The sequence below is a fragment of the Aulonocara stuartgranti genome (assembly GCF_965226115.1).
Source record: "Aulonocara stuartgranti genome assembly, chromosome: 6".
NCBI classification, from domain to species: Eukaryota; Metazoa; Chordata; class Actinopteri; order Cichliformes; family Cichlidae; genus Aulonocara; species Aulonocara stuartgranti.
This window is the reverse complement of record NC_138944.1, coordinates 15,441,744-15,464,668: the sequence shown is the minus strand read 5'-3', so window position 1 is coordinate 15,464,668 and position 22,925 is coordinate 15,441,744. Positions and strand designations below refer to the sequence as shown.

The 22,925-nt window shown below is 40.2% G+C and overlaps 1 protein-coding gene and 1 long non-coding RNA gene across 4 annotated transcripts in view; one reads left to right on the top strand and one right to left on the bottom strand.

The window, feature by feature from the left end:
* Positions 1 to 22,925, top strand: part of LOC309708114 (alpha-1,6-mannosylglycoprotein 6-beta-N-acetylglucosaminyltransferase B-like) — a 113,267-nt gene that overhangs the window by 34,654 nt on the left and 55,688 nt on the right. For 2 of the 3 annotated variants that reach the window (XM_082535888.1, XM_082535887.1), the window contains exons 3-5: positions 2,347 to 2,497; positions 20,216 to 20,325; positions 22,719 to 22,795. In XM_082535888.1, coding sequence (XP_082392014.1) covers positions 2,347 to 2,497; positions 20,216 to 20,325; positions 22,719 to 22,795 — 338 coding nt within the window. Of the gene's footprint in view, positions 1 to 2,346; positions 2,498 to 5,210; positions 5,293 to 20,215; positions 20,326 to 22,718; positions 22,796 to 22,925 lie in introns of those variants that run through there. The other variant, XM_082535889.1, reaches the window with a different exon arrangement.
* On the bottom strand, positions 10,671 to 11,118 carry LOC309708137. Its single transcript, XR_014277179.1, has 2 exons — positions 10,913 to 11,118; positions 10,671 to 10,825 (listed from the first exon to the last, which is right to left on the bottom strand). It is a non-coding gene; the product is annotated as an uncharacterized lncRNA (long non-coding RNA).

Below are 22,925 nucleotides of genomic sequence, written 5' to 3'. Positions count from 1 at the left end.
TCTTTGAGGGAATATCTTATGAACTCTATTTGGTACAATTCTAACTGATGTGATCAAAATATGGACTGGATCAGTTTACGTTACCAAACCTTTGAAAAACAAGTTTTAATTTTCAACTGAAGGTATTGTATATGTCACAATCACCGCTTACCTATGTTTGCCTCATATAACCATCGACCTTACATCACGTTTCCTGTCGACCCCTCCAAAAATGATAAATTGCTACTTTTCGCCGCATCATTGTTGCGTTAATTTGTCATTTATGTTCGTAAGTTTGTTAGCTTTAATCTGTTTTTTATTTCATGTTTTATTTTAGCATCACGTTGGTATCTTTTACCTCTTCACCATTGTTTTTTATCTAAACTTGCAAGAAAGCAGATACCCATAATTAAAATAAATAAATAAACTGAAAGGTCGCTGAAGATTTAAGACATAATGTTTTGGTTAAGTATGCAATTTATGTAATATGTAGTTATTAAATGAAACTTTGAAACTTTTGCTTGGAAAACATTATATAAACCCTTTCAAGCTCTGTTGGTTGCTTGAAAGGGTTGAACGTGAGACAACTGCTTTGTCCCTATCTGATTTAAATGAGGTAATATATCAGTATGAGGTAAAGTATGTGATTTATTTTTATTTCATGATTCAGCTAAACAAAAGATAAAATATTGCCAAGATTTTACATAAATCTTGCTGGAATAATTTCCATTTCCTGGGACACTAGTTTTCACTCTGAATAATTTATCTATTACTTTTTTCTTTAAAAATGATGATCAGTACATACACCGAATAGAGAAGAGTAATTAAATGAGAAAGCTTTCCATCTGTGTCTCATGCTTTCAGTCACCTTCCTCATTCTGGTCCATTATGACTGAATTCATAGGCACTCTTGACCCTGCCAGAGTCAGTGTAATTATCCTAATGAGGTGTGGTAAACCTTTTTATACCGTCTCTCTTCTCACTGTCTCTGCTACTGTGTATGTGCTCTTTTGTGTTATGAGTCACTTTTCAACTCTGATGGCCAGTGTGTTCATCTTTCCACACACACACACAACTGTGTGCACAGCCACTCCTTTCGATTTCTCCTCTTGGATTTCACATGGACAGACAGAAGAACATGCAAGAAAAAGAAAGTGACTGAGCGCTCCAGCATAATTAGTTGCTGGCTTTTTATATTCCATATAGCCTTGGTGGACATCTCACCCTCATATCTTTATATCAAAGGGTATCAAAGGATATAAAGATAAGTCTACATTAAGACATCAGACTCCAGAGTGTCTGGTTTTCTGACCCGAGCAAAATCCAGTTTATGAGGAGAGATCAGAATACATCACTGGGTAATGTGCACTGCTGCAGACAGACAGGAAGAGATCAAGCTGGAGATATGCAGGTTAAAGACACATAATCAAAATGTTGGCTTTTAGAGTTTAAGATGAAGAATAACACACGGGCTGAATTGAAGAGGAGCTGCTCTCATGAGTCTGAAATGGTAGGGTGAGGATGAGCTTTCGGTGCAACATTTTCAATAACTGTGCAAGTTAAACTTATAAAATCGCACTGCCTCTCAATAAATTCATAGTATGTGCATGTGTGTGCCAAATTCTGGAACCATTATGCGCGTGCAGTTTTTGAGTAATTTAGCAGTCTTTCACTGGAACAATTTTTGGCAACGTGATAGCATCCCACCTGTGACAAAATTTTATCGGCCTGTATTTGAGATCAAAAGGAAGAGAGATTCCAAAGATGGGTCTAATCCAACTCATGAGCATTGGTTAGTTAAATTAGAGGTACTATTGAGTCCTGCTGGGTTGGAATTAATTTAATAAATGAGTTGGTTTAAAACTGAAACACACACCAAAAATAGGGACACACAACAAAGTTCAAAGAGTTTTGACTTCATTTATCTTTGGATAGGAACTTAAATTGTACGTATTGGAGTATTGGCCATGACCAACACCAAAGATCATAGATGGGCTGACGTTCTGTATTACAGTCTTCCTTGTAATCAAAATTCATTACTATACAAGTAGTTTTCTTGACAGCCTTGCAAAGAAAAAGAAAAAAGTGATATTGAGGCTCCTACACACAATACAGAAGTTAAGAGGAAATCCTCACAAATCTGTTTGAGGACTTTTGCATTGTTTGCCACTTTGCTTTTGATCTTCATTGTAGTCAAGTGCATAGTGACAGTTGTGCAAAACAAGAACACAGCCAAAATCAGCAACAGTGTGGTGAGCCAGAAGAGCTGGAGGCTGTATGATTAATATGCGTGCTGTTATGCAAGCTTCATGTACTCACTGTCCAGCTTTCATTCATCTCCTGTCTCACGTCTGTCTTTCCACTCAGTGCTGGGAGGCGTGGAGTCACGTGGTGTGCTGAGAAAGATTAGCGACATGTTGGAGGTGATTCTAAAGAGGATGGACAGTTTGTCCAAACTCGACAACACCTCCACCACTGACGCAAGGCGCCTGGATGAGCTCAGCTCTGCCATAAACAGGTACAGTATGTTTTTTCAGTTCTTTTAGTTCTTCTTACAGTTCTTGTGTGTTAACGGTTTACTCTATTCAGATCACCTCTCCTACGTAATGTCCTTCATAAATGTTTATAGTGATTATATATTAATAAATACAGGTTTATGTTATGTTTTTTGTCTTCGAAACTGCATCTGCCAGTATCAATCATTAATCAACATACAAAGGTTTCTTCCTATAAAAACACTGTTACCACTGTTATCAGTCTGAGTTTTATACTTCGTATACATATGAAGTTCGGGGAATAGATTAAAAAATATATAGTACAGTACTGTGCAAAAGTCTTGAGACGCCCATCATTTCTTTATGTTTTGCTTCCAAGGAGCCAGACTTTGTTGTAACCACTTTTAACACTTTAAAAGGCCTTCTGAGGGCCCTTCAAAGTGTTTTTCACTCATCCTCAGTTTAATTCGTATATCTGACCATTTTTAGACAAAGGGTCTTTTTTGTATTTTAGCCACTCACCACCGATCTACAACATTAAACGTCATTAAAGCATAAAGAGCAACTAATACGAAGGATGAGCCAGCGTTGAAAAGAACCAATTTTAATAAACTCCCGGAGAGCAGCCATTTGGCTTTTCTACCTTTAAAACCCGGAGAGCAGCCAAATGGCTGGTAGGCTTTTAGCTAAGCTTTAGCTTCAGCCAAGTGGAAGCTAAATTGGCTAGTCATTCATATGTATATTAGGTTGTTACCTGGGAATTCTGGAGGGAGGGGAGTGGGGGTTTGAGTGGATTGAGGAATTTCCCTGCGAATCTTGTTGACTGTGCCGAGGATGGTGGTTTTCCGTCTAAGAAGTTTTTGCGCAAGTGAAAGCGATGTGAAAAAATTGTCCGTGGTAACATTTCTGCCCTAGTCTAGGAATGGTTCCATCAGCCTCATTACTACATTTTCAGAAAGTCTCTCCCCAGTGGGACGATTGGGGTCCTTGCCAAGATATGGGAAGACATTGCAAATGTACTTGGATTTTAGGTCGCAAGCCACCCAAAACTTGATCCCAAACTTGTCAGGTTTACTTGCAATATACTGCAGGAAACAGCACCGAGTCTTTGATGGGAAAAGCTGTGAACTTCCTTTTGTGTTTCATCTTGATGCATTCTCAATCATCCAGGGAAATAAATCTCCAAAAGTCACCAACTTGGAGTGTTTCAGTTTGCCATCTTAGGGAGAAATCAACACACATGGGTGTATGTCCTTTGTTGCTGAGATTTATTGATAAAAACAGTACAAAAAACCAACCATTTGTACACATATTTACAAATGGCCTGCTGAGTGGTGCATGGAGCATGTTCATTGGTTCATGGACCTCCCTGAACTAATGGCATTTATTGCAATTGTCATCTTGCGGGGGGTTAACAGGGTTCCATCTCTAAATGACTGCTGGTCAGCAAACCTGGGAAACCCACAGATAATTGGAACTATGGCACGAAACCACTTCCAAGACATCATGCAACACCTACGCTTTGATGACAAGTCCACCCGCAGTGATCGAGCAAAGACTGATAAGTTCGCTGCAATTTCCAGTGTGTGGGGATCATTTGTCACCAACTGCATCACGTGCTACAACCCTGGTCTACATATCACCGTTGATGAACAGCTTTTCCCATCAAAGACTCTGTGCTGTTTCCTGCAGTATATTGCAAGTAAACCTGACAAGTTTGGGATCAAGTTTTGGGTGGCTTGCGACCTAAAATCCAAGTACATTTGCAATGTCTTCCCATATCTTGGCAAGGACCCCAATTGTCCCACTGGGGAGAGACTTTCTGAAAATGTAGTAATGAGGCTGATGGAACCATTCCTAGACAAGGGCAGAAATGTTACCACGGACAATTTTTTCACATCGCTTTCACTTGCGCAAAAACTTCTTAGACGGAAAACCACCATCCTCGGCACAGTCAACAAGATTCGCAGGGAAATTCCTCAATCCACTCAAACCCCCACTCCCCTCCCTCCAGAATTCCCAGGTAACAACCTAATATACATATGAATGACTAGCCAATTTAGCTTCCACTTGGCTGAAGCTAAAGCTTAGCTAAAAGCCTACCAGCCATTTGGCTGCTCTCCGGGTTTTAAAGGTAGAAAGGTAGAAGCCTGGGGGTGCTACTGTTAAATTGTAGTTTTAGGCACCTTATTAGTAGCAGCCTTTCTCAAAAACATGTAATTTGTTCCTATGTTTTTAGTTGAATGTACAAAAAATGCCAAATATTCCACAGACGCCAGAGTAGGGAAGGCAGCTGGTGTCCTGCGACGTCTCCAACCTATTTGGAACTCGACCTCCCTGAATGTTAGGGTCAAGATCAGACTATTGAACTCTATCGTCTTCCCTACTGCACTTTACGCTAGTGAAACCTGGTGCTCAACAAGTGCAATTATTCAACACCTGAATGTGCTTCAACAACGTGGCCTGCGGCGAATCCTGAGAATTTCCTACCGGGACCGAATAACAAATGAGGAGGTCCTACGAAGAGCAGGCACCCGCCCATTAGCCGATGTTGTTGCAGAAAGGCGCTTCCGCTTTGCGGGCCATATTTTACGCCTACCACCTCATCGCCCAGCTAAGATTGTCATGACATGGCGTCCACGCACTGGCAAGCGAAAGCAAGGCCGACCAAAGACCACATGGCGTCGAACATTCATGGATGATCTGAGAACTGTCGACATTGCCTGGGACGAAGCTGAAGCAGTCGCTGCTGACCAACATCGATGGAGATCACCAACTGCCCGATGCACCGCCCGGCGTAGGAGGAACTAAGTGCTAAGTAATTCCACAGTTTGACAGGCACAGATACCAATCAGTTGATTCCCAAAGAGCTATTAGCTGAAAACTACTAACAATTAACTGAAAATGAATAGTTCTTTGGGCTTATGTTGGCATGGCGTGCAGTGTGTCCTTGGAAAATGTCCCAAACTGTACAAATAGAGGATAAAATAGGAAGTGTCAAAATTGATGGAATTATGAGTGCAGAAAAGTACAAAATCAGATTGTGATCCGCCATGCAATAGCATCTAGGAAGCATCTGACTGGCAACGGTTTTTTCAGCATGACAGTCCTCCCAAACACACTGCCAATGCAGAAAAGGCATACCTGTATAGAAAAACACACAATGGAACACTGTCAGTCATGGATCAGCCTCTCCATAGTCTGAGCCTCAACATTATTGAAGCTTGTGGGTTCATGTTTACAGAATGGAACAAAAGGAAGCCAGCATCCAAAGAGGAGCTTTGGATGTCCTTCAAGAAACCTGGAGAACTATTCCTGAGGATTACTTAAAGAAATTACAAGAAAGTTTGCCTGAGAGACTTCAGACTGGTCATACCATACACTTAATTTCAAGATCGTTAGATTTACACAAACTCTGCTTTTGCCTTATATACTGTATTTCCATTTATATTTTCACTTTAACTATTTCCCATTTTCCTCTTCATTTCTTTATATTTTAGTAATATATAAAGAAACAACAAGTGGCCCCAGACGTTTTCGTGGTACTGTAGATCCTTTTTTGTGATTTAAATTTGGCCAATTTCCGCTCCAGTTTCATCTTCCCTTGTATGTCCAGATGGCTTTGCAGTTGCTAAGATGAGTTCCTTATTATCATGTACAGCATCTCCCTGTCACCACTATAGTTGTGACTTCTGTCTTCTCTCCTTTTTACTCCTTGCAATATTGTGTTTAGCTCTTAAGTGCTTGCTCTCCCTTTCCCCCCTCCTACAGCCACTTGTGGAAATTGCTGACTGGTAACTCAAAATCCCTGCTGGAAACAGACAAGTCTTGCATGACCTTGCTACTCTAGCTTTTATCAGACTGCTCCCCTCTTTGCCCCGTTAGCATTGAAACATCTGATTTGTCTCTTTCTATAACATTCACTTCATTTACAACTTTCATTCTCAAACAGCCAGACTAAACTCAGCAGGAGTGATGTGATATACACTGACAGAAATCCCTTCACTTCCTCAAACCTTGTTAAATGATCCCAGATAAGCACTCAGGTTCAGGTCTGTGCAGAGGCACTCGAGCGGAAGAATGGAACGATTAATACAGTCTGACGTTGGTGTTAACTGCAATCAATGTCTAGTAATGGGCTGTTTAATGTGGAGGAAGCCGTTCTACTCCTAGGCCATTACTGAGAAGTACCCTGCTGAGAGTGTAACTCTGTATATTGTCAGGTACTCAAAGTAGGATGGTATTCATGTATTACTCTACTGAAGGGCATTGTTTTGAGGGGGTGAATAGATACTTATACTATGGGCAAGATGTAATTGCTTTTAAACATGAGCCGAAATCAATGCTGTGTCACAATCCTCTTTTAAACACTTAGTCCAGTTTGCCCTTGAGCACTAGAATTGCTGTCAGCTTACAACATCACAGCTAAATAATGAATAGATGTACTGCAGGGTCTCTCTAAATTAGTTAAAAATGTAGTAACAAGTGATTATGCTTCACAAATACATAATTAGGATAACTGAATCATAAGAACAGGCTATTTGGTCCCTGTACAGTGGTAGTGAGAGCTTGTTTGACAGTGCCAGCAATAAGTTCATGCTGGGGATTTCATTCCAACAAGGCTGCCCGATTCTGTTTAACCTTTATATTGAGAATTTCAAGGTTATAGTTCAATAGTTTTGGTTCACATCTTTGTTTTTTGGAGATAATGTGGTCATACTTTATCAAGCGATGGCCTCAAACTACAGTAGTACTAACACAGTCTGTTACTGAGTTAAATGGCATCTCCACGTAGCGTTGGGCAGTATGGTTTGTAGGTTTTAGTGGTTTCACTGTATGTCCCAATATTATTTTTGTATAAAGTAAAGCTTTTTTTAATGAATTTATAAGGTATTAGTCACAGCTGATGTAGACAAGTGGTATCGACACAATGCTTCAAACTACTTTGTGAAAATTGGAATAAAAGATGGCGTTAGCTAGCATGACAGCAAATAGTTCAAAGTCCCTTTTGCAGCCAGCATTACCCAACAAGCATTGATGATGTAACTTTTTTAACTGTGTAATTATTGGTATAAGAAACAGATTATGTTTCACAAATAATTGTATTTTATGATGCTGAAGTTAGTTCTTTTGGCTGCTCCGTTTAGGGTCCACACAGTGAATCATGTGCCTCAATCTCAGTGTATCTGTAGTATCATCCTCTGTTACACTAACTCTCTGCATGCCCTTCTTAACCACATCCATGAATTTTCTCTGTGGTCTTTCCTATGGCCTAGCACCTCAACATCTTTTGTCCAGTATGTTTACTGTCTCTCCTTTGCACATGTCCAAACCATCTCAGCCATGCTTTTATAACTTTGTTTCCAAACTGCTCAACCTGAGCTGTTCCTCTGATGTTCTCATTTCTAAGCCTGTGCATTCTGGTCACTCACAATGAAAATCTATACATCTTTAACTCTTTTTGTCAGCGTCATAGTTTTCCAAACCAGACACCTTTCCCCTATGGTGCTGTCCTTCTGTCACAGATCACCCTGGAGATATAATCTCCACCCACTCATCCTTGTCTGGACTCTCTTCTTCATTTTCTTCCTCTTATGTGTCCTGCACCACCCTCACATGCAGTACCACAGACCTTGTCTTGGCAACCTATTGTATAGATCCACAGAGACACAGCAGCAACTCTTTCTTCCCTTCTTTATATGTCTCATCAACACTCTCAAAGCAAACATGTATGTGCAGTCTCATTCTTGGCATGAAGCCACACTGCTGCCCATTAGTTGTCACCACTCTTCCTAACCTAGCTTAAACAACTCTTCCCCAAAGCTTCATGGTATGGCTCATTAGCTTTACCCTTTTGACCACCTCTGCACATCACCCTTGTTCTTGAAAACTGGTGCCATTGCACGTCTCCATTCCTCAGGTATCCTCTCACTCTCTTTAATTTTATTCAGCAGTCTGGTTAAAAAGTCCACTACCTTAAACATCTCCATACCTCCACAGGTATGTATCTGGGCCCTTTCCCCTCATCTTCTTCATAGCTGATTTCACTTCCTCCTTACTAATTCTCTGCACTTCCTAATTCATTAACTGTCCTTCATCTGTCCTCCTTTCTCTCTCTCTCATGTTCTGCATTCATGAGCTCCTCAAAGTAATCCTTCAAGCTTCTCAACACACTCTTTTCACTTATTAGTGCACTTCCATCCACATCCTTCATCACCCTAATCTGCTGTACATCCTTTCCATCTTGATCTCTCTGTCTAGCCAGTAAATATACGTCTTTTTTTCCTTTGTTAGAGTCCAACCTCACATCCAACACCAGGTTTTCCCTTTCTCTGCTGCAGGCCTAGCCTCCCAGTATCCCTGTCTATTGTCTTCATCTCCCTGACTATCACAAGTTTTCTTTGCTAACCTTTTCCTTTGAATAGTTTCTTTTACTCACTTGTACCTAATTTCACCACAAAGTCACCTTGTCCTCATTCCTCTGTCCAGAGAGCACACCAAACCCCTCTGTTGGCACTTTCTCTCAGTACTATAGTTGTACTTTCAGTTATCTGGTCTCAACTCCTCCCTGAACTCTGTGCAATATTTTTTCCTTCCTCAGCTTCCACCATTTAATCCATGTCTCTGCCTTGACTCGCTTCCTCTTCTTGATTTTCAAAGTCCTCCTACAGACTACCATCCAAAGCTTCTTAGCAGCATTCTCCCCTGATACCACCTTGTAGTATCTCTTTCAGATTTCACCATTTGCAAAAGATTTTGGAGATTTAGTTGTGGATTATTAATTATTAATTTGGTTCTTATGTGACAAGCATACACTGGTAATAATGGTCCCTTCTTGATTTTTTTCTTGCATTCCTAATAGCAATTAATATAATACATGCATAGAGTATGCATATGACATTACAACTACTGGATTTGTACATCCAGTATATCTTCATATCTTGTTCAAAAGTGGAGTGGGAGATTGACAGACAGATTGATAAAGCATCTGCGGTAATCATCGATCCTACCCTCAGCTGTGGCTATAATCTGTGGGCAGTAAGTGAAGCAATAAGAACACAGTGGGTACAAACACTCTTCCTCTGAAGGGTTTCTGGGCCCACCCACGGTGAGAGGGTGAGGAGCTCTGTCATTAAGGAGGGGTCAAACCAGACCTGCTGCTCCTCTTTGTCAACAGGAAATAACTGAGGTGGTTTGGCCATCGGATTAGGATGCCTCCTCTCGCCTTATGGTTGAGGTCTTTTGGGCATGTTAAAACAGATGTATATTTAATTAAAAGTGTTTGTCTTGCGGGCATAAAATATGGAGTGTATGAGCATTATAAAAGCATTTAGTTATGATATCTGAATGGTAGAGAATAAATCTTAGCAAGGTCTCTCCAGCCACAATGATAGATAGTGTCTGGTCAGTACTATTATTGTTTTGTGAGGTGTTTTAATTTATTGTATTTTTTAAAATAAGTATTCAGAATACACCAAAACAGTAACTGTTTTCTTTTTTTTTTAACCACTGAGTAAAAGAAAGTATAAAAACTCCAACAGGGCAACATTTGGAGTGTGATTGCTGCAATCAAGCTAACAAAATTAACCTGGAACACATACTCAGTTTGATGCGAGTAGGTGTTTGCTGTGTTTTCTTCTAATTTAACTCAATTTAGAGCTCACCGCTACTGCTAAAAAAGGTCACTAAAAATATTTTTAAAATGCACATTTGTTTTCATCTAATATGATATTAAATCAAATCAAAGTGGCATTTAATTGTCAATAGTCTCATTTAACAGGAGTTATTTGAATGGAGTATTTGCATAGTGGTAGACCTATTTTCAGCAACCATCACTCCGGTTTTCTGTTGGAACGTTGTGTTACTTATGAAAGTTTATCATTTGATATCCTTTGAAATGCTAATTGATCATTAGGGGAAAAAACAAAATTATGTTTTAACAGCTGAAAAACTTTGTGGTAATTAAAGCGCTGAAATTGGTGAGTTGATGAAGCATCAGCCTCTGTATGTTCAATTATAGTATTTTTAAAATGGCCAAAAACACTTTCTTTTCTTGTTCTGGATATTTATTCATTTAGGAAATAAAATTGAAAACATATAATGGTGTGCTGCTTCCTACTAAGAGAACGACACTGTCACGGTGCGGCATGGCACACCATGGAAGGAGTGGGGAAGGAGGACCCAGGCGCGGTGCTCTACGTATAGACAGTGTTTATTTACAGAGGGTGATATCAAACAACAATAAATCCCCGTGTTTCTCCCCAGACTCCCGTGTCGTGTCCTCCAAGTGCTCTCTGCTCCCGTGTCTGCACTCCCGGTGCTCGCTGCTCCTTAAGCCTTCCACGCTCCTCCTGCGGGAAACAATAGCGGCAGCAGTCAGGACACTGAACAATGGCAGGCATACACTACACGACCAAAACCTAAACTGGGTAACTAACGTGGAGTCCCAAGCAATGATCCCGCGTCGGTGGGAGCTCCAAGACTCTCCTAAGTAGCTCCCCCGACGAGCCCTGATCAGCGGCAGGTGTGTGGCTTCGGGTGTGGCCAGTCCTTCCGCAGGGCCACACCCCTCAGGCCTGCAGGTGGCTGAGCTCCATCCTCCAAGCATCCCCACAGACATAAACACACACACTCACATCTACAATCATGGAGGAGAGCAGCAGCAATACCAAAATACATATAATAATAATAATAATAATAATATAATACATAACTGCTCAGGGATCCTGGGTCGCCCAGTCCCAGGACCCTGACAGACACAAACTGCCTGTGGCTGCCTGATAGTCAGAAAGGTTGATTAAAAGGTGTGCAACAAGACAACTACATGAAAATGTTCTGTTAAGGAAACAGGCCACCTAACAGGTCCTCAACATGAAGTGACACAAAACTTAAACTTAGATACACAGAAAGTGTTATGGACAGAAGAAAGTCTGTGTTTGCTCTATGTCTGTTGTTTAACACATGAGGGATGTGGAACACATGAAAAGATGCTGGCGCTCCACAAACCTGCCAAGGAGGAAATGCAAGGACTTGGGTGTATTTGGGTAAAGTAGGAGATATAATCATGTGAAAACTATTTTCATGTGACTGTGAAGTCTTATATCTTACTGACTGTTCTTTTAGCCACTCATTAAAAAAAAAAATCCATTACAGTGTCTCCTGGTTTCCAAAGCCCAGTGAGCAGTTTTGTACATACAATATATTTCAACTGTGTTTGATATCAATAATAGAAATTTACTTTCAATGCAACAATTTTCACAAAGTAGTTTGAGGTATTGGGTCACTGTGTGACTCATACCTAAAGCCTTGCAGCATATTTACACCAGTATATTTTAGGTATGCCAAAGTCAGGCAAGGATAGCAGCCAATTTCTATTGGTCATGCTGTAGAGCAAACCCACAAAATAGACAAGGAAAAAAAATCAAGGTTAGAGATTGACTCAAGTTTTTCTACAAGCAGTGCAACTTTCTTCAATTCTCTCATTACAAAGTTTAACTCAGCACTGGTGCTCTGTGAGTAATATAAAATCTAATCCAGAACACATTGTTATCACAAAAAACATTGATTTTTTTTATCATTATTCTTTTTTGGAAATTTGTTTCAGATTTAGAAGGAGACCCTTGGAGTGGAGGAGTTTTGATAGCTGGAATGAAAGTTTTGATTCAGCATGCAGAATAAGAAACAAAGGAAAGTGGTGGGCAGATAGAAATGGGCACACATACACAACCATGTATTCGTAATCGTATCTTCTGTGATGGGGAGTAATATGTATGTGTGTGTGTGTGTGTGCACATATTAGTTAATGTGAGGTCATTCCTGCTAAAAAGCAGTTTGATCCTGAGAAAAGTGCACAGATCTGTGCACCTGCAGAAATTATGGCTGTACACATGCACACCAGAGTGACTATCACAACACTGATGACTTAACGTTCCTCTTTAGTTCAGTAATTTTCATTCACTCAATCGTTTCCCCTCTCGTATACTTCCTGTGTTTCTTTTCCGCCCTGTTCTTAATAACTCTGTCTCACTTTTCTTTCTACGTTCCTGTTTTCCTCCCTGCACGTTCTCTTCCGGCTGCTCTACACAGAATGAGTGAGTGTGTGTCAGCAAGGAAATTGGGAATGAGTGACGTGGTAAAGTGTGATTTTTTTCCAGCAGGGAGAGGAACAAATGGGAGGAAAGCACTTTATGAAAACATATCCCAAATCCAGGCCAGACAGGCACACACACACACCCATGCACACACTCACACACATATACACTGGGCGGCAGTCCCATCACAATGTGAGCTTCATTGGTGCTGACACACTCCAATGTAGCAGTGAATGGGACTTGATGTCTGAGGCCCCAGCCTATGATTCGCCCACAGGGCAGCCACTCATTAAAGTACAAAAAGGAGCAAAGGGAGGGAAAGGGACAGAGGAAATGGGAGGCGAAGATGAGGGAGGGGGAAAGGATGCAGATTTGATTCACTCGGTTTTACTGTGCAGTGGATAAGTTCAAGTTCAAGTTCAAGTTGGCTTTATTGTCACTTCAACCATATACAGTTTAAAAATACACAGTGAGGCGAAACAACGTTCCTCCAGGAACCAAGGTGCTACAAGACAAGTTAGTGCAACAAAAATAATAATATATAATATATCTAGTAATAATATTGTGCAAAAGAGCATTTACAGTCCAGTCTCAATGTTTTGAGGTATTTGAGTTAAGCTGAGTGATAATGTTAGTGTATGTGTGTGTGTGCGTGTTTATCAGTCAGTCCCTTTTTGCTGAGGAGACGGATGGCTTGTGGAAAAAAGCTGTTGCACAGTCTGGATGTGCGTGCCCGAATGCTTCGGTACCTTTTTCCAGATGGCAGGAGTGTAAAGAGTGTGTGAGAGGGGTGTGTCCGATCAGCCACAATGCTGGTGGCTTTGCGAATGCAGCGTGTGGTGTAGATGTCCTCAATAGAGGGTAGAGAGACCCCGATGATCTTCTCTGCTGTTCCCACTATCTGCTGTAGGGTCGGTAGATTGCCGCTAGATTGGTAAGTTTGCCCTTAGGCATAAACACTAGGAAGATCACTACTCTGGCATTGCTTCACCAATTTCTCCTCCCTTAAGCAACATCTAGGCTCCATCAGTAGCTACACTTCTTCACTGCTGGGGCCTTCTTTCTACAACAGCTATTGGAAGTAATCAACAACGAAACACCTATTTAATTAATTTCCTGGATTCACTTGCTTTAAAGTTTGTTTGTTTTTTTGTAGTCAGTGAACAGAGACAGGTAGCTTCAAAAGTAGCTTCAAAATATTTGATTTGTCTCTTTAGTTACTTTAGCCTTTAGCCTACCTACATGAACATTACATGAGAGGGCATAATGTTTTACTTGACCCAGGTTTCTGGGTCATTTTTGGGATCATTTCTGGCTCATTTTGACATTCTTTGGTCCTAATTTGTATTTACTGAGGTGTTAAAAGGTATTGATGTTAAAATGGTGCAAAAGCCCTGATGACTGAGAAAGTTTCAGAAACATTAGATCCTTCCCCTTGGGTGAGAGAATCCAATGTGCTGTTAAGGTGCTCTTAAATTGTAAAAGCCCAATACTCTTATATAAATTCTATTCAGTTCAATTCAATTGTATTTATACAGCACCAAATCACAACAGCAGTGGCCTCAAGGAGCTTTATATTGTAAGGCAGACCGTACAATAATACATACAGAGAAACCCAACAATCATAGGACCCCCTATGAGCAAGCACTTTGGCGACAGTGGGAATGAAAAACTCCCTTTTAACAGGAAGAAACCTCTGGCAGAACCAGGCTCAGGGAGGGGCGGCCATCTGCTGCGACTGGTTGGGGAGAGAGAAGGAAGACAGGATAAAAAACATGCCGTGGAAGAGAGACAGAGATTAATTACGAGTATGATTTTATGCAGAGAGGTCTATTAACACATGGTGACTGAAGAAGAAATACTCAATGCATCATGGGAATTCCCTGGCCGTCTACACCTATTGCAGCATAACTAAGGGAGGATTCAGGGTCACCTGATCCAGTCCTAACTATATGCTTTATTAAAAAGGAAAGTTTTAAGCCTAATCTTAAAAGTAGAGATAGTGTCTGTCTCCTGAATCAAAACTGGAAGCTGGTTCCACAGAAGAGGGGCCTGAAAACTGAAGGCTCTCCCTCCCATTCTACTTTTAAATACTTTAGGAACAACAAGTAAGCCTGCAGTGCGAGAGCGAAGTGCTCTAATAGGGTGATATGGTACTACAAGGCCATTAAGATAAGATTGGGCCTGATTATTTAAGACGTGTGTGAGGAGCAGGATTTGTTTTCTATAAGATGCTTATAGATGATCTCAATTAAGAGTATCAGTCTGCCAATATTACTCAATGTTATTGAGCTATCAGGGATACGACAGTGTCTGTAATGTCCAGGTCCTCTGACTTGTTCTCAGTCGTCCAGGTTGTGGTAATCTAAGGAGCTTGTAAAAAAAAAGTGATTGCACTTCTTTACAGAAGGGTAGGATATCATATAGAATAACAAATACAACAACATTTTCATCATTGGTCATCCCTTGTAGCAGGTATATAAGAGAAAGCATGAAATCCCAATGCACTCCAGACCCACACCCTCAGACAAAAACTGGTTCATCCCGAAGACAAAACTCCCAAACACATTTTAAACAACGTAGTGTATGTTGTACAGTGCAGCGAGGAATGCTCAGACCTCTACATTGGAGAAACCAAACAGCCACTCCATAAACGCATGGCACAACATCTGCATCTAAAAGATAAAGGCCAATCTTTCGAGGATGCCAGTGTTCACATTTTGGACAGATGGTTTGAAAGAGGAGTGAAAGAGGCCACCTATTCCCTCTGTGAATGACCATCTTTGAACAGGGGGGTGGCTTACAACACCAACTGTCTTCCACCTACAATGCAGTTTTGAGATCCTCAGGATTCCCATATGCTTGTTTGCCATTCACCTAGGGACCATTTTTGATCCGAGGACACCACAAGGGGTTACTGCCCACTCACAACTTGTGTTAGGTGATCTCAGTAGGTCACATGGTAGGGCAAGTCAAGGTCTCACAATGGGTTTTCACACCTTGGCTCTTTTGATGAGGCACATGATCAATAGTGGGTCAATGACCCTTTTAAAGGAACAACTCCCATTTGGGTTTAAATACCTGATTTCGTTTTAGTACTGATGAAGCTTTTCAGATGAGAGGTGAAACGCTTTCAAGAAACCTAAAGAAGTCCAGTCGCTTTTCTTTCCAGGCTCCTCAAAATCTGCCATATTTATTCATGTCTGATGACTGCAAAAATCATAGCATACAATTCATATTCTTTTTCTTCAAACTCATCAATCGTTTGGTGGCACAAGCACTTTATTTGTGCCTTTATACATGTGTATAGGCATATATGCCAGTCTGTATTTGTGAAAATTGGTCTATTAACACCATGAAACTGGGTGGCATAAGACAACATGAGCATAAACAAAAAAAAACACCAGCCAAACCCACAAGCTAACACCTTGTCATGTGGATCTTTTGTTCAGATAGCTTTCATTGATGGGATGCTGCCAGAGCTGTCCTCTTCCCTTAAGAGGATGAAGTCATTAAGCAGAATGGGAGGGAGAGAGAAATAAGTACATGAAAACAGATTTTTATTTGTATCCTTAGAAAGCCTCCCTCTAGTTAACATTGATTTTCTCTTGCTGCCAGTTCATTTTCAGAGTGTTCTACTTCTACTTGGCTCCATCTGTGAATTTCTTCTCGTTTCTTCTCCCCCTATACTTTCTTCCCGTTTTGTTTTCCCTTTGCGCTTCCTCATTTCTGTCTTGTTCCGCTCATTTGTAAAAGAGCCAACTGTCTACATTCATCAAACGGGAGGAAACTTTATTGCAAGTAGCGTGCAACAGTCAACCATCAAATATGTATATCCTTGTACTTCTTTGATCATAATCATCGTTTAATGTTTCAGTCAAGCTGTTTTGTCTGCTTCCTCGTGAAGGCACAGGGGATGTCTTTATTTTATCCTCTTTTTCCTTAACATAAAGGTCCCTCTGGCACTCGTGGTCTGTTTGCTGTGGATGGTTGATCTCCTTTCCTTTCATGCCAGTGTTATTCCATTTTATCCTCAACTCTCCCAGTCTATGTATGTCTTCCTCATTGCTTTTGCCCTATCTGGATCACATTGTGCAAGCTGCTTCTATTGCTCTTTCATCCACATCTCTGCCTTAGTTTCTCCCGCTCTGGCTGTCTCCTTTCTCCTTCCCTGTGTGTTCATCTCTCGAGATTAGTTTACACTGTAGCATAAATTAGAGCTGAGATTAGAAGGTCATGTTCCATGAGGCAAAGTTGCACAGTTAAGCCCCCCAAAGAGAGCCTTACATAAGATGGGTTACCTATCTTACCAAGCACTGTGTTATCTTCTTCGGCTGGGAACTTTTGTGGAATCCTCTCTAAAATAATATTAATGTTTCAGTCGAATTTTATAACCTAAAATGATCCTGGTTCTCATTGTAAGACAATGTAAGATAATAAGTTGAACTGATGCAATTTACTAATGTGTATTTTCCTCACTTCAATGAAACAGAGGACTGAAATCATAATTAGTTCTGTTGTAAGCTCTTATTATAACTGCTACAGAGCACATTCATGCTAAGTGTGTTTGGAAAGGTTTGTTAATACAGTGGATATTGTTTTCTCTGTAGTTTGTTAGATGTGCGGAGTATAATTTGTGGCAATAAAAAATACATGCAATAATTGATCTTAATTAAGCTCTAGTTTAAAATCCTTTTATACAAAACTGACATGAAATGCGGCGCTTAAAAAAAATATATATATAAAATGCATAAGCATAGCTAAGTAATGTGAGAACTGGAGATGACTTTTTCTCTGAAACAACAGATAATAATGGCTCTGCTACTGAAAATAGTTACTAATAATTAACTGAAAGTGAACTGCTGTACGCCCACCTTTACTTGACATATTGTGCCTTATCAAATAAAAGTAAAATTTATATACAACAAGTAAAAGTCACTTACGTAACTTTCCAGTATCTTTATAATTTCACCAGATAACAGGACATTAACCCTTTTCTTTTTTTTTCCATTTGCCTACATAATCCGGTCGTTAAGTGATGACGTGACGAATCCTACTTCCGGGCCTAAAGTAGTCTGCGTTTAATATGGCTTTTTGTGTTGTTAACATTTTTAATGTTTTGCACTTTCTTCTATTTAATCTCAAAAAGCTCCTAAAACAGTCAGTGATCACCGTTGACCTCCCTCGGCTTTTATTACCGCTAATCATTTATTTAAGCTCAGTTTTTAAAACCTTAGGATGTAGCTACAGCCCAGCCCATGCAGCAGTATATGAATGACTAACCTCGTATTGTGGATGGATTATCTCAGTTGTTCTCCTGGCTGAAGTTTGGTCCTTTTACAGCATCCTGCCATGCGATTACATTTGTTCCTGACCACCGAGAACACTCACGTAAACTTTTATCGAGTGGAAAAAAAGTTAGCTTGTTTATATTATGCTAACGTAGCTGTGTCACTAGCGGTCACGTAGCACATCATTATATACAAGCTAGCCAAACTTCAGTAACCCTACAAACGTTACTGCTGTTTAGTTTTCTGTCTTCATTTATGCTGGAAGTGATAGCAGAGCTGTACGTTTTAATTTGTTTCCAAAACCCGGCAGTCAGGACATGCTATATTGTATTTAGATAGAAGCTAGCAAGCTAAATTCCTGCTAACTTCTAATGCCGTTAAATGTCATAAATTCCGTTTTCATGGATGCCTGGATGTTAAATTCAATTGTTACACCTGGTAGAGCAGAACGCTGATCATTTTATTAAAGATGAAAGACTTTAGACAGTTTTTCAACTCTCAGTAATGCCATAGTGATCGTTTGATATATGGACCTGCAGCGGAGTTTCGGTCCAGACACGGCTAGTGACGTCAGACTTAACGACCGGATTATCCTAGCAACTGCCCATCCTCAAGATACTGACTTGTGGTTAAAATGTCCATGGGTGAAGTTCATTAGGTTTGTTGTTATTAACATTTTTGCAGTGGTTCCCCCATGTTTTATTTTGGCGAACTCTGTGTCATCACTTACACTAATGACATGATCCCTTATACGCAAGTATTCTTACACCGCTGTGTATGTTTTGCACATGCTTGAAATGAACCTCATTACCGAACCACTAATATGTAAAGCTGATCAACCGGTCACTGATCTGGGCAAAGAATGCTAAAAATAGGTCCTTGCCGGTTGATCGATAGATCTCCAGATACAGACGGATGAATAGATGGATGGAGTTGGGATGGTGGCTCATACTTAGCTCGGTACTGGAAGCAAAACTCACTTTTACTGTCTAATAATGGATGTTTCTTTAAAATGTTTTTAAAGAACAGAATTTTTTGACAAACAGAAATTATGTAAAATGAAAAATATTTTTCCAAACATGTACATACTCTTCAAGAGTTTTATTGAAAAAGAAAAAAGTAATTCCATAGCTGCACTTAATGTGAATTATTCAGACAAACGTACAAGTTAGTGTGCTGTATGCCAAAATTTTACCTCACCTAACCAAACCACTACACATCACTTTACTTTACAACATTTCTACATTCTGGTGACAGCTGTTGTCCCTGAAATATACATACCCCTAAAAATAATGGATTCTCTGTTGCAGTGAACATATTAAAGAGGGTGCAAACATACGCAGTGAAGCTTACAAGTGACACTTACAAAGATGTTAATGGAGCATGGAGACTCCCTGTCACTTTGATGGCTGTCCTGTTCTTTGTTTACACTTTGTAAAGCAACAAAAAAATTTCTTCACATATTCCCTCCGCCCCATCATTTATTATTTATTTAGTTGCTGTTGTTAGCATTAATTTAGTTCAGCAGACATGTGATGATGCTATATAGACACATATACACACATACATGATCAATAATTTGTATTATCTTCCCTGATGATGAGTTATTGTGCTTTATTCAAGCCTCTGGCTTTAATGAGGGTTAATACCATCTGCTGATTAGACAATACAGTCAGACAGGAAGGCACACGCATACACAGACACATGCTGCATGCTGCAAGTGAATCATTTAAATGGACATAATGGGCACAGCAGTGTGGGTGTGCAGGCTTGGCTTTGCACTGTATGACGTGCAACCATGCAGTCTAATGTTTTGGGAAGGAAAACTGAAACATATACACATAATACGCACACATTTCCCACACATCTTATTATGTGAATGGGAAGTGTCACACCCCAGAGAGGAAGTGGTATTAACAGTGAAGGTCTTTTCCTATTTCACGCTCCAACCATGTGTCTACTAATTTGCATCCCCTACTAACACTTCTACATCTATTGAGATGTAAAAAAAAAAAAAAAAAAAAAGGGGGGGGGGGGAGTTGCAACGGAAAGTAAGAGAGAAAAGGGAGTTGGCACAAATCGGACGGAAAAAGGTAGAAACCACAAGTGGAGAAGTGGAATAACAAGAGAGGAGGGTCATTAGCCCATGAATGAATGAGTGAATGAATGAATGAATGGAGAAAGAGTATGTAGTAGGGAATGCACTAAATGTCAATGCACAAGATGGGGGTGAATGGCAATGGTTGCTTGAAGATTTTGCTGCCAGGTGTGTAAGTAACACAAGTGCTGTACTTTGCCATCTGTCCATCGTGATCACCTGCGTTTCTTCACTCTAAGTCCAGGTGTTTTGTGTCTACAGGTTTCAACCAGCCAGCCTGGTGGAGAGGATCCAAGCTATCGCCCAGAATGTCTCTAACATGGCCATCAGGGTGGAGCAGATATTGCAAAACAGTATGGTGCAAGGCAGAGGTACAGTATCATTATCATCATGGTTTCACCTTCTTGTTTACAATATGTGTGAGTAAAATCCAGCTTATCATTGGTTTCCTTGTTCTGTAGATTGACTACAATTGCAGACAACATCATAAATTAATATACAGCACAGGGATATTACAAGAACAATAAATAAGTATACAAGACGCACCTCACTCTCATCCAGCCTGCTCCACTCTTATGATTTACATTAAGAAACTGATTGATTAACGTTGTTACCCCAAAGGGAAACGGGCTTGCATTATGCACAATAAACACACAATTGCGTACAATGTCATTATACACAATAAAAATGTACACATAAAAGAGGAGGGGACTGGCAGACACTTGGTACCAGTGATGGTATACGTGGTCTCACACAATGTGAAGAGTGCATCGCAAACATTGCACCACTGCATAAGATCAGCCACTGAAATGTAATCAGTAATTTACAACTTGAAGCACAGCTGAACACATGAACAGCTGTCAGCTTGTGATGACAAATATGCAGACCCACACATGCAAAGGAATGAGGAGAAACAGAAACACACACACATCTGTTATTCGGGTGTTTTTTTGTTTTTTTTTTTATCACTGACACAAATCAGTTTTCATACCGTGTCAGTTAGCAGAGCTTCTGTCTGACACCTTCTGACACAAAAATATTAAAACATAGTAGAAAGTATTTGGACAATGGGTCGTTATACTAGATTAAAATAGACAGTCAAAAACACCACCATGAAAAAAATGAGATGTTTGATTTGAGTCAACATCCAGAATCTTCTGTAGTCAGTCATATCAGATTTTTTTGTTTTGTTTTTTTTTTTTTCCAGTAAATTAAAAATCGAGAGAAATAAACTCAGGCTATGGAATCATCACGGAAGCTCTGAAGTTGAGGCGAGGTCATCTCTGTAAATGTCAGCTCTTATCCAACTGTGTGGTTTTCTGTTGTCTTGTTCACAACAGACTTTTTTTTAATCAAAACCGCAGTAATACCAAATATCCGCCCACTTTCCTCTGTTACTTTTTTCTTGAGGCTAATTGCTCAACTCTTTACATGAGAATAAATGAGCATTACTTCTCCTTTTGTTTTCGCCTCTGCATCTGCAGGGACAATGGCACACGCCAAAATGAAAACAGTGCTGCTTTCTCTAATCACAGATGAATTGAAACACTGCTGGCAGACTTTATTATCATACGGCTCAGTGGCGGTTTATTTATCTCGCGGTCAGGCATGTGCGAGAAGAAACAACAGGAGAAATAGAGTTAGAAGACGTGATTAGAATTTCCTTCCCTTCAAACACTGGCAAGGCTTTTATGTTCCATCTAGAAGGGACAGAAGTCAAGTTTTTATCTTGTTAGTTGACCACATTTTCAGTTGTTGCCTTAGTGGTTGCTATTGTAATCACATTTGCAGCCAATCCGTGTATGTTTTCAGTTGATGGAGACAAGCCCCAGGGAAGACTTATGTAGAGAAATGTCTCTTTTTCATTAGGCAAATGGAAACAGACAGAATCTAAGAGAAGACAGATGTGATGGTCCGGAGAGAGAACTAGGGAGAGAAGGAGGGGATTTAAAAGAGAGGGGGAAAGAGCGAGAAAATCTAACTGCAATGGTTCTCGGACACAGTCTTCCCTTCTTCTCACATCGGCAGCAGAGAGGCAGTTAACTAAGTCATTGGAGCAATTAATGCAGTGTGTGCAGCCTAAGTGAGCAGACGTAGTTGCTAGCGTAACTGAAGGATGGTTGGCGGCAGCGGGAGACAGACTGCTTTGTCAGGCCCAGTGAATATTGTGCACTGCAGTAGATATGTTGCAAGGCTGCAAAGGGAAAACCACGGAGATTTATGAGCACTTCACAGCATGTATGACATAAACAGTAAATGATTGTGTTATGGAAGGAAGTGAATATTGCTATGAAATTTCCATAGGCAAGCGGAGTGAAGCTGTTACTGTGAGTAATGCTGTAACCTCTTGGTTCTCAGAGGGCAGCCTTTGGGTCAGACGAGTTCATGTCTAGTCATTTTGAGTAAATAAATCGATTAGCAGAAACGAGGCTGGAATTTTAAAGAGACTTTGACAAGCTCCATATGCTGATAAATGAGCTGATAGATAGTATTACATTGGCTGATTGCTGTTGGAAATGTTATATTCACTGGAGAATAAATATTCTCATTAGAGCCAACTGATTTAAGTGAACTAAGCCTTCAAGCCTGTAGACTAATGAAGCATCAGTGATTGTGGCTAATTTTACTCACAGCAGGCGTAAGTCAATTGATCATTTAACTGGATATTTACAAATGTAAATATCTTCTGTAAAATGTGAAGCTTATAAATCACAGATTGATGTTTTAATCTGGAAGCAAAAGTTCACTCACTGTGTCTTTTCAGTATTGAGAGATGGGTCGTCAAGTCAGTGTGAAGTGCCGAGAGACCCTCGCTTCCCAGAGTGTCCTGGAAAAGTAGATGTGAGTATTTAGCTGTTCTCTTCATTTCACTGTGTGAAACTGACTAGTTGATTTGGGCTTAATGAGGGTATAACTACCCAATTAAATAATAAACTTTAAGATACTATATCTAAAAGAAAAAATAACACGA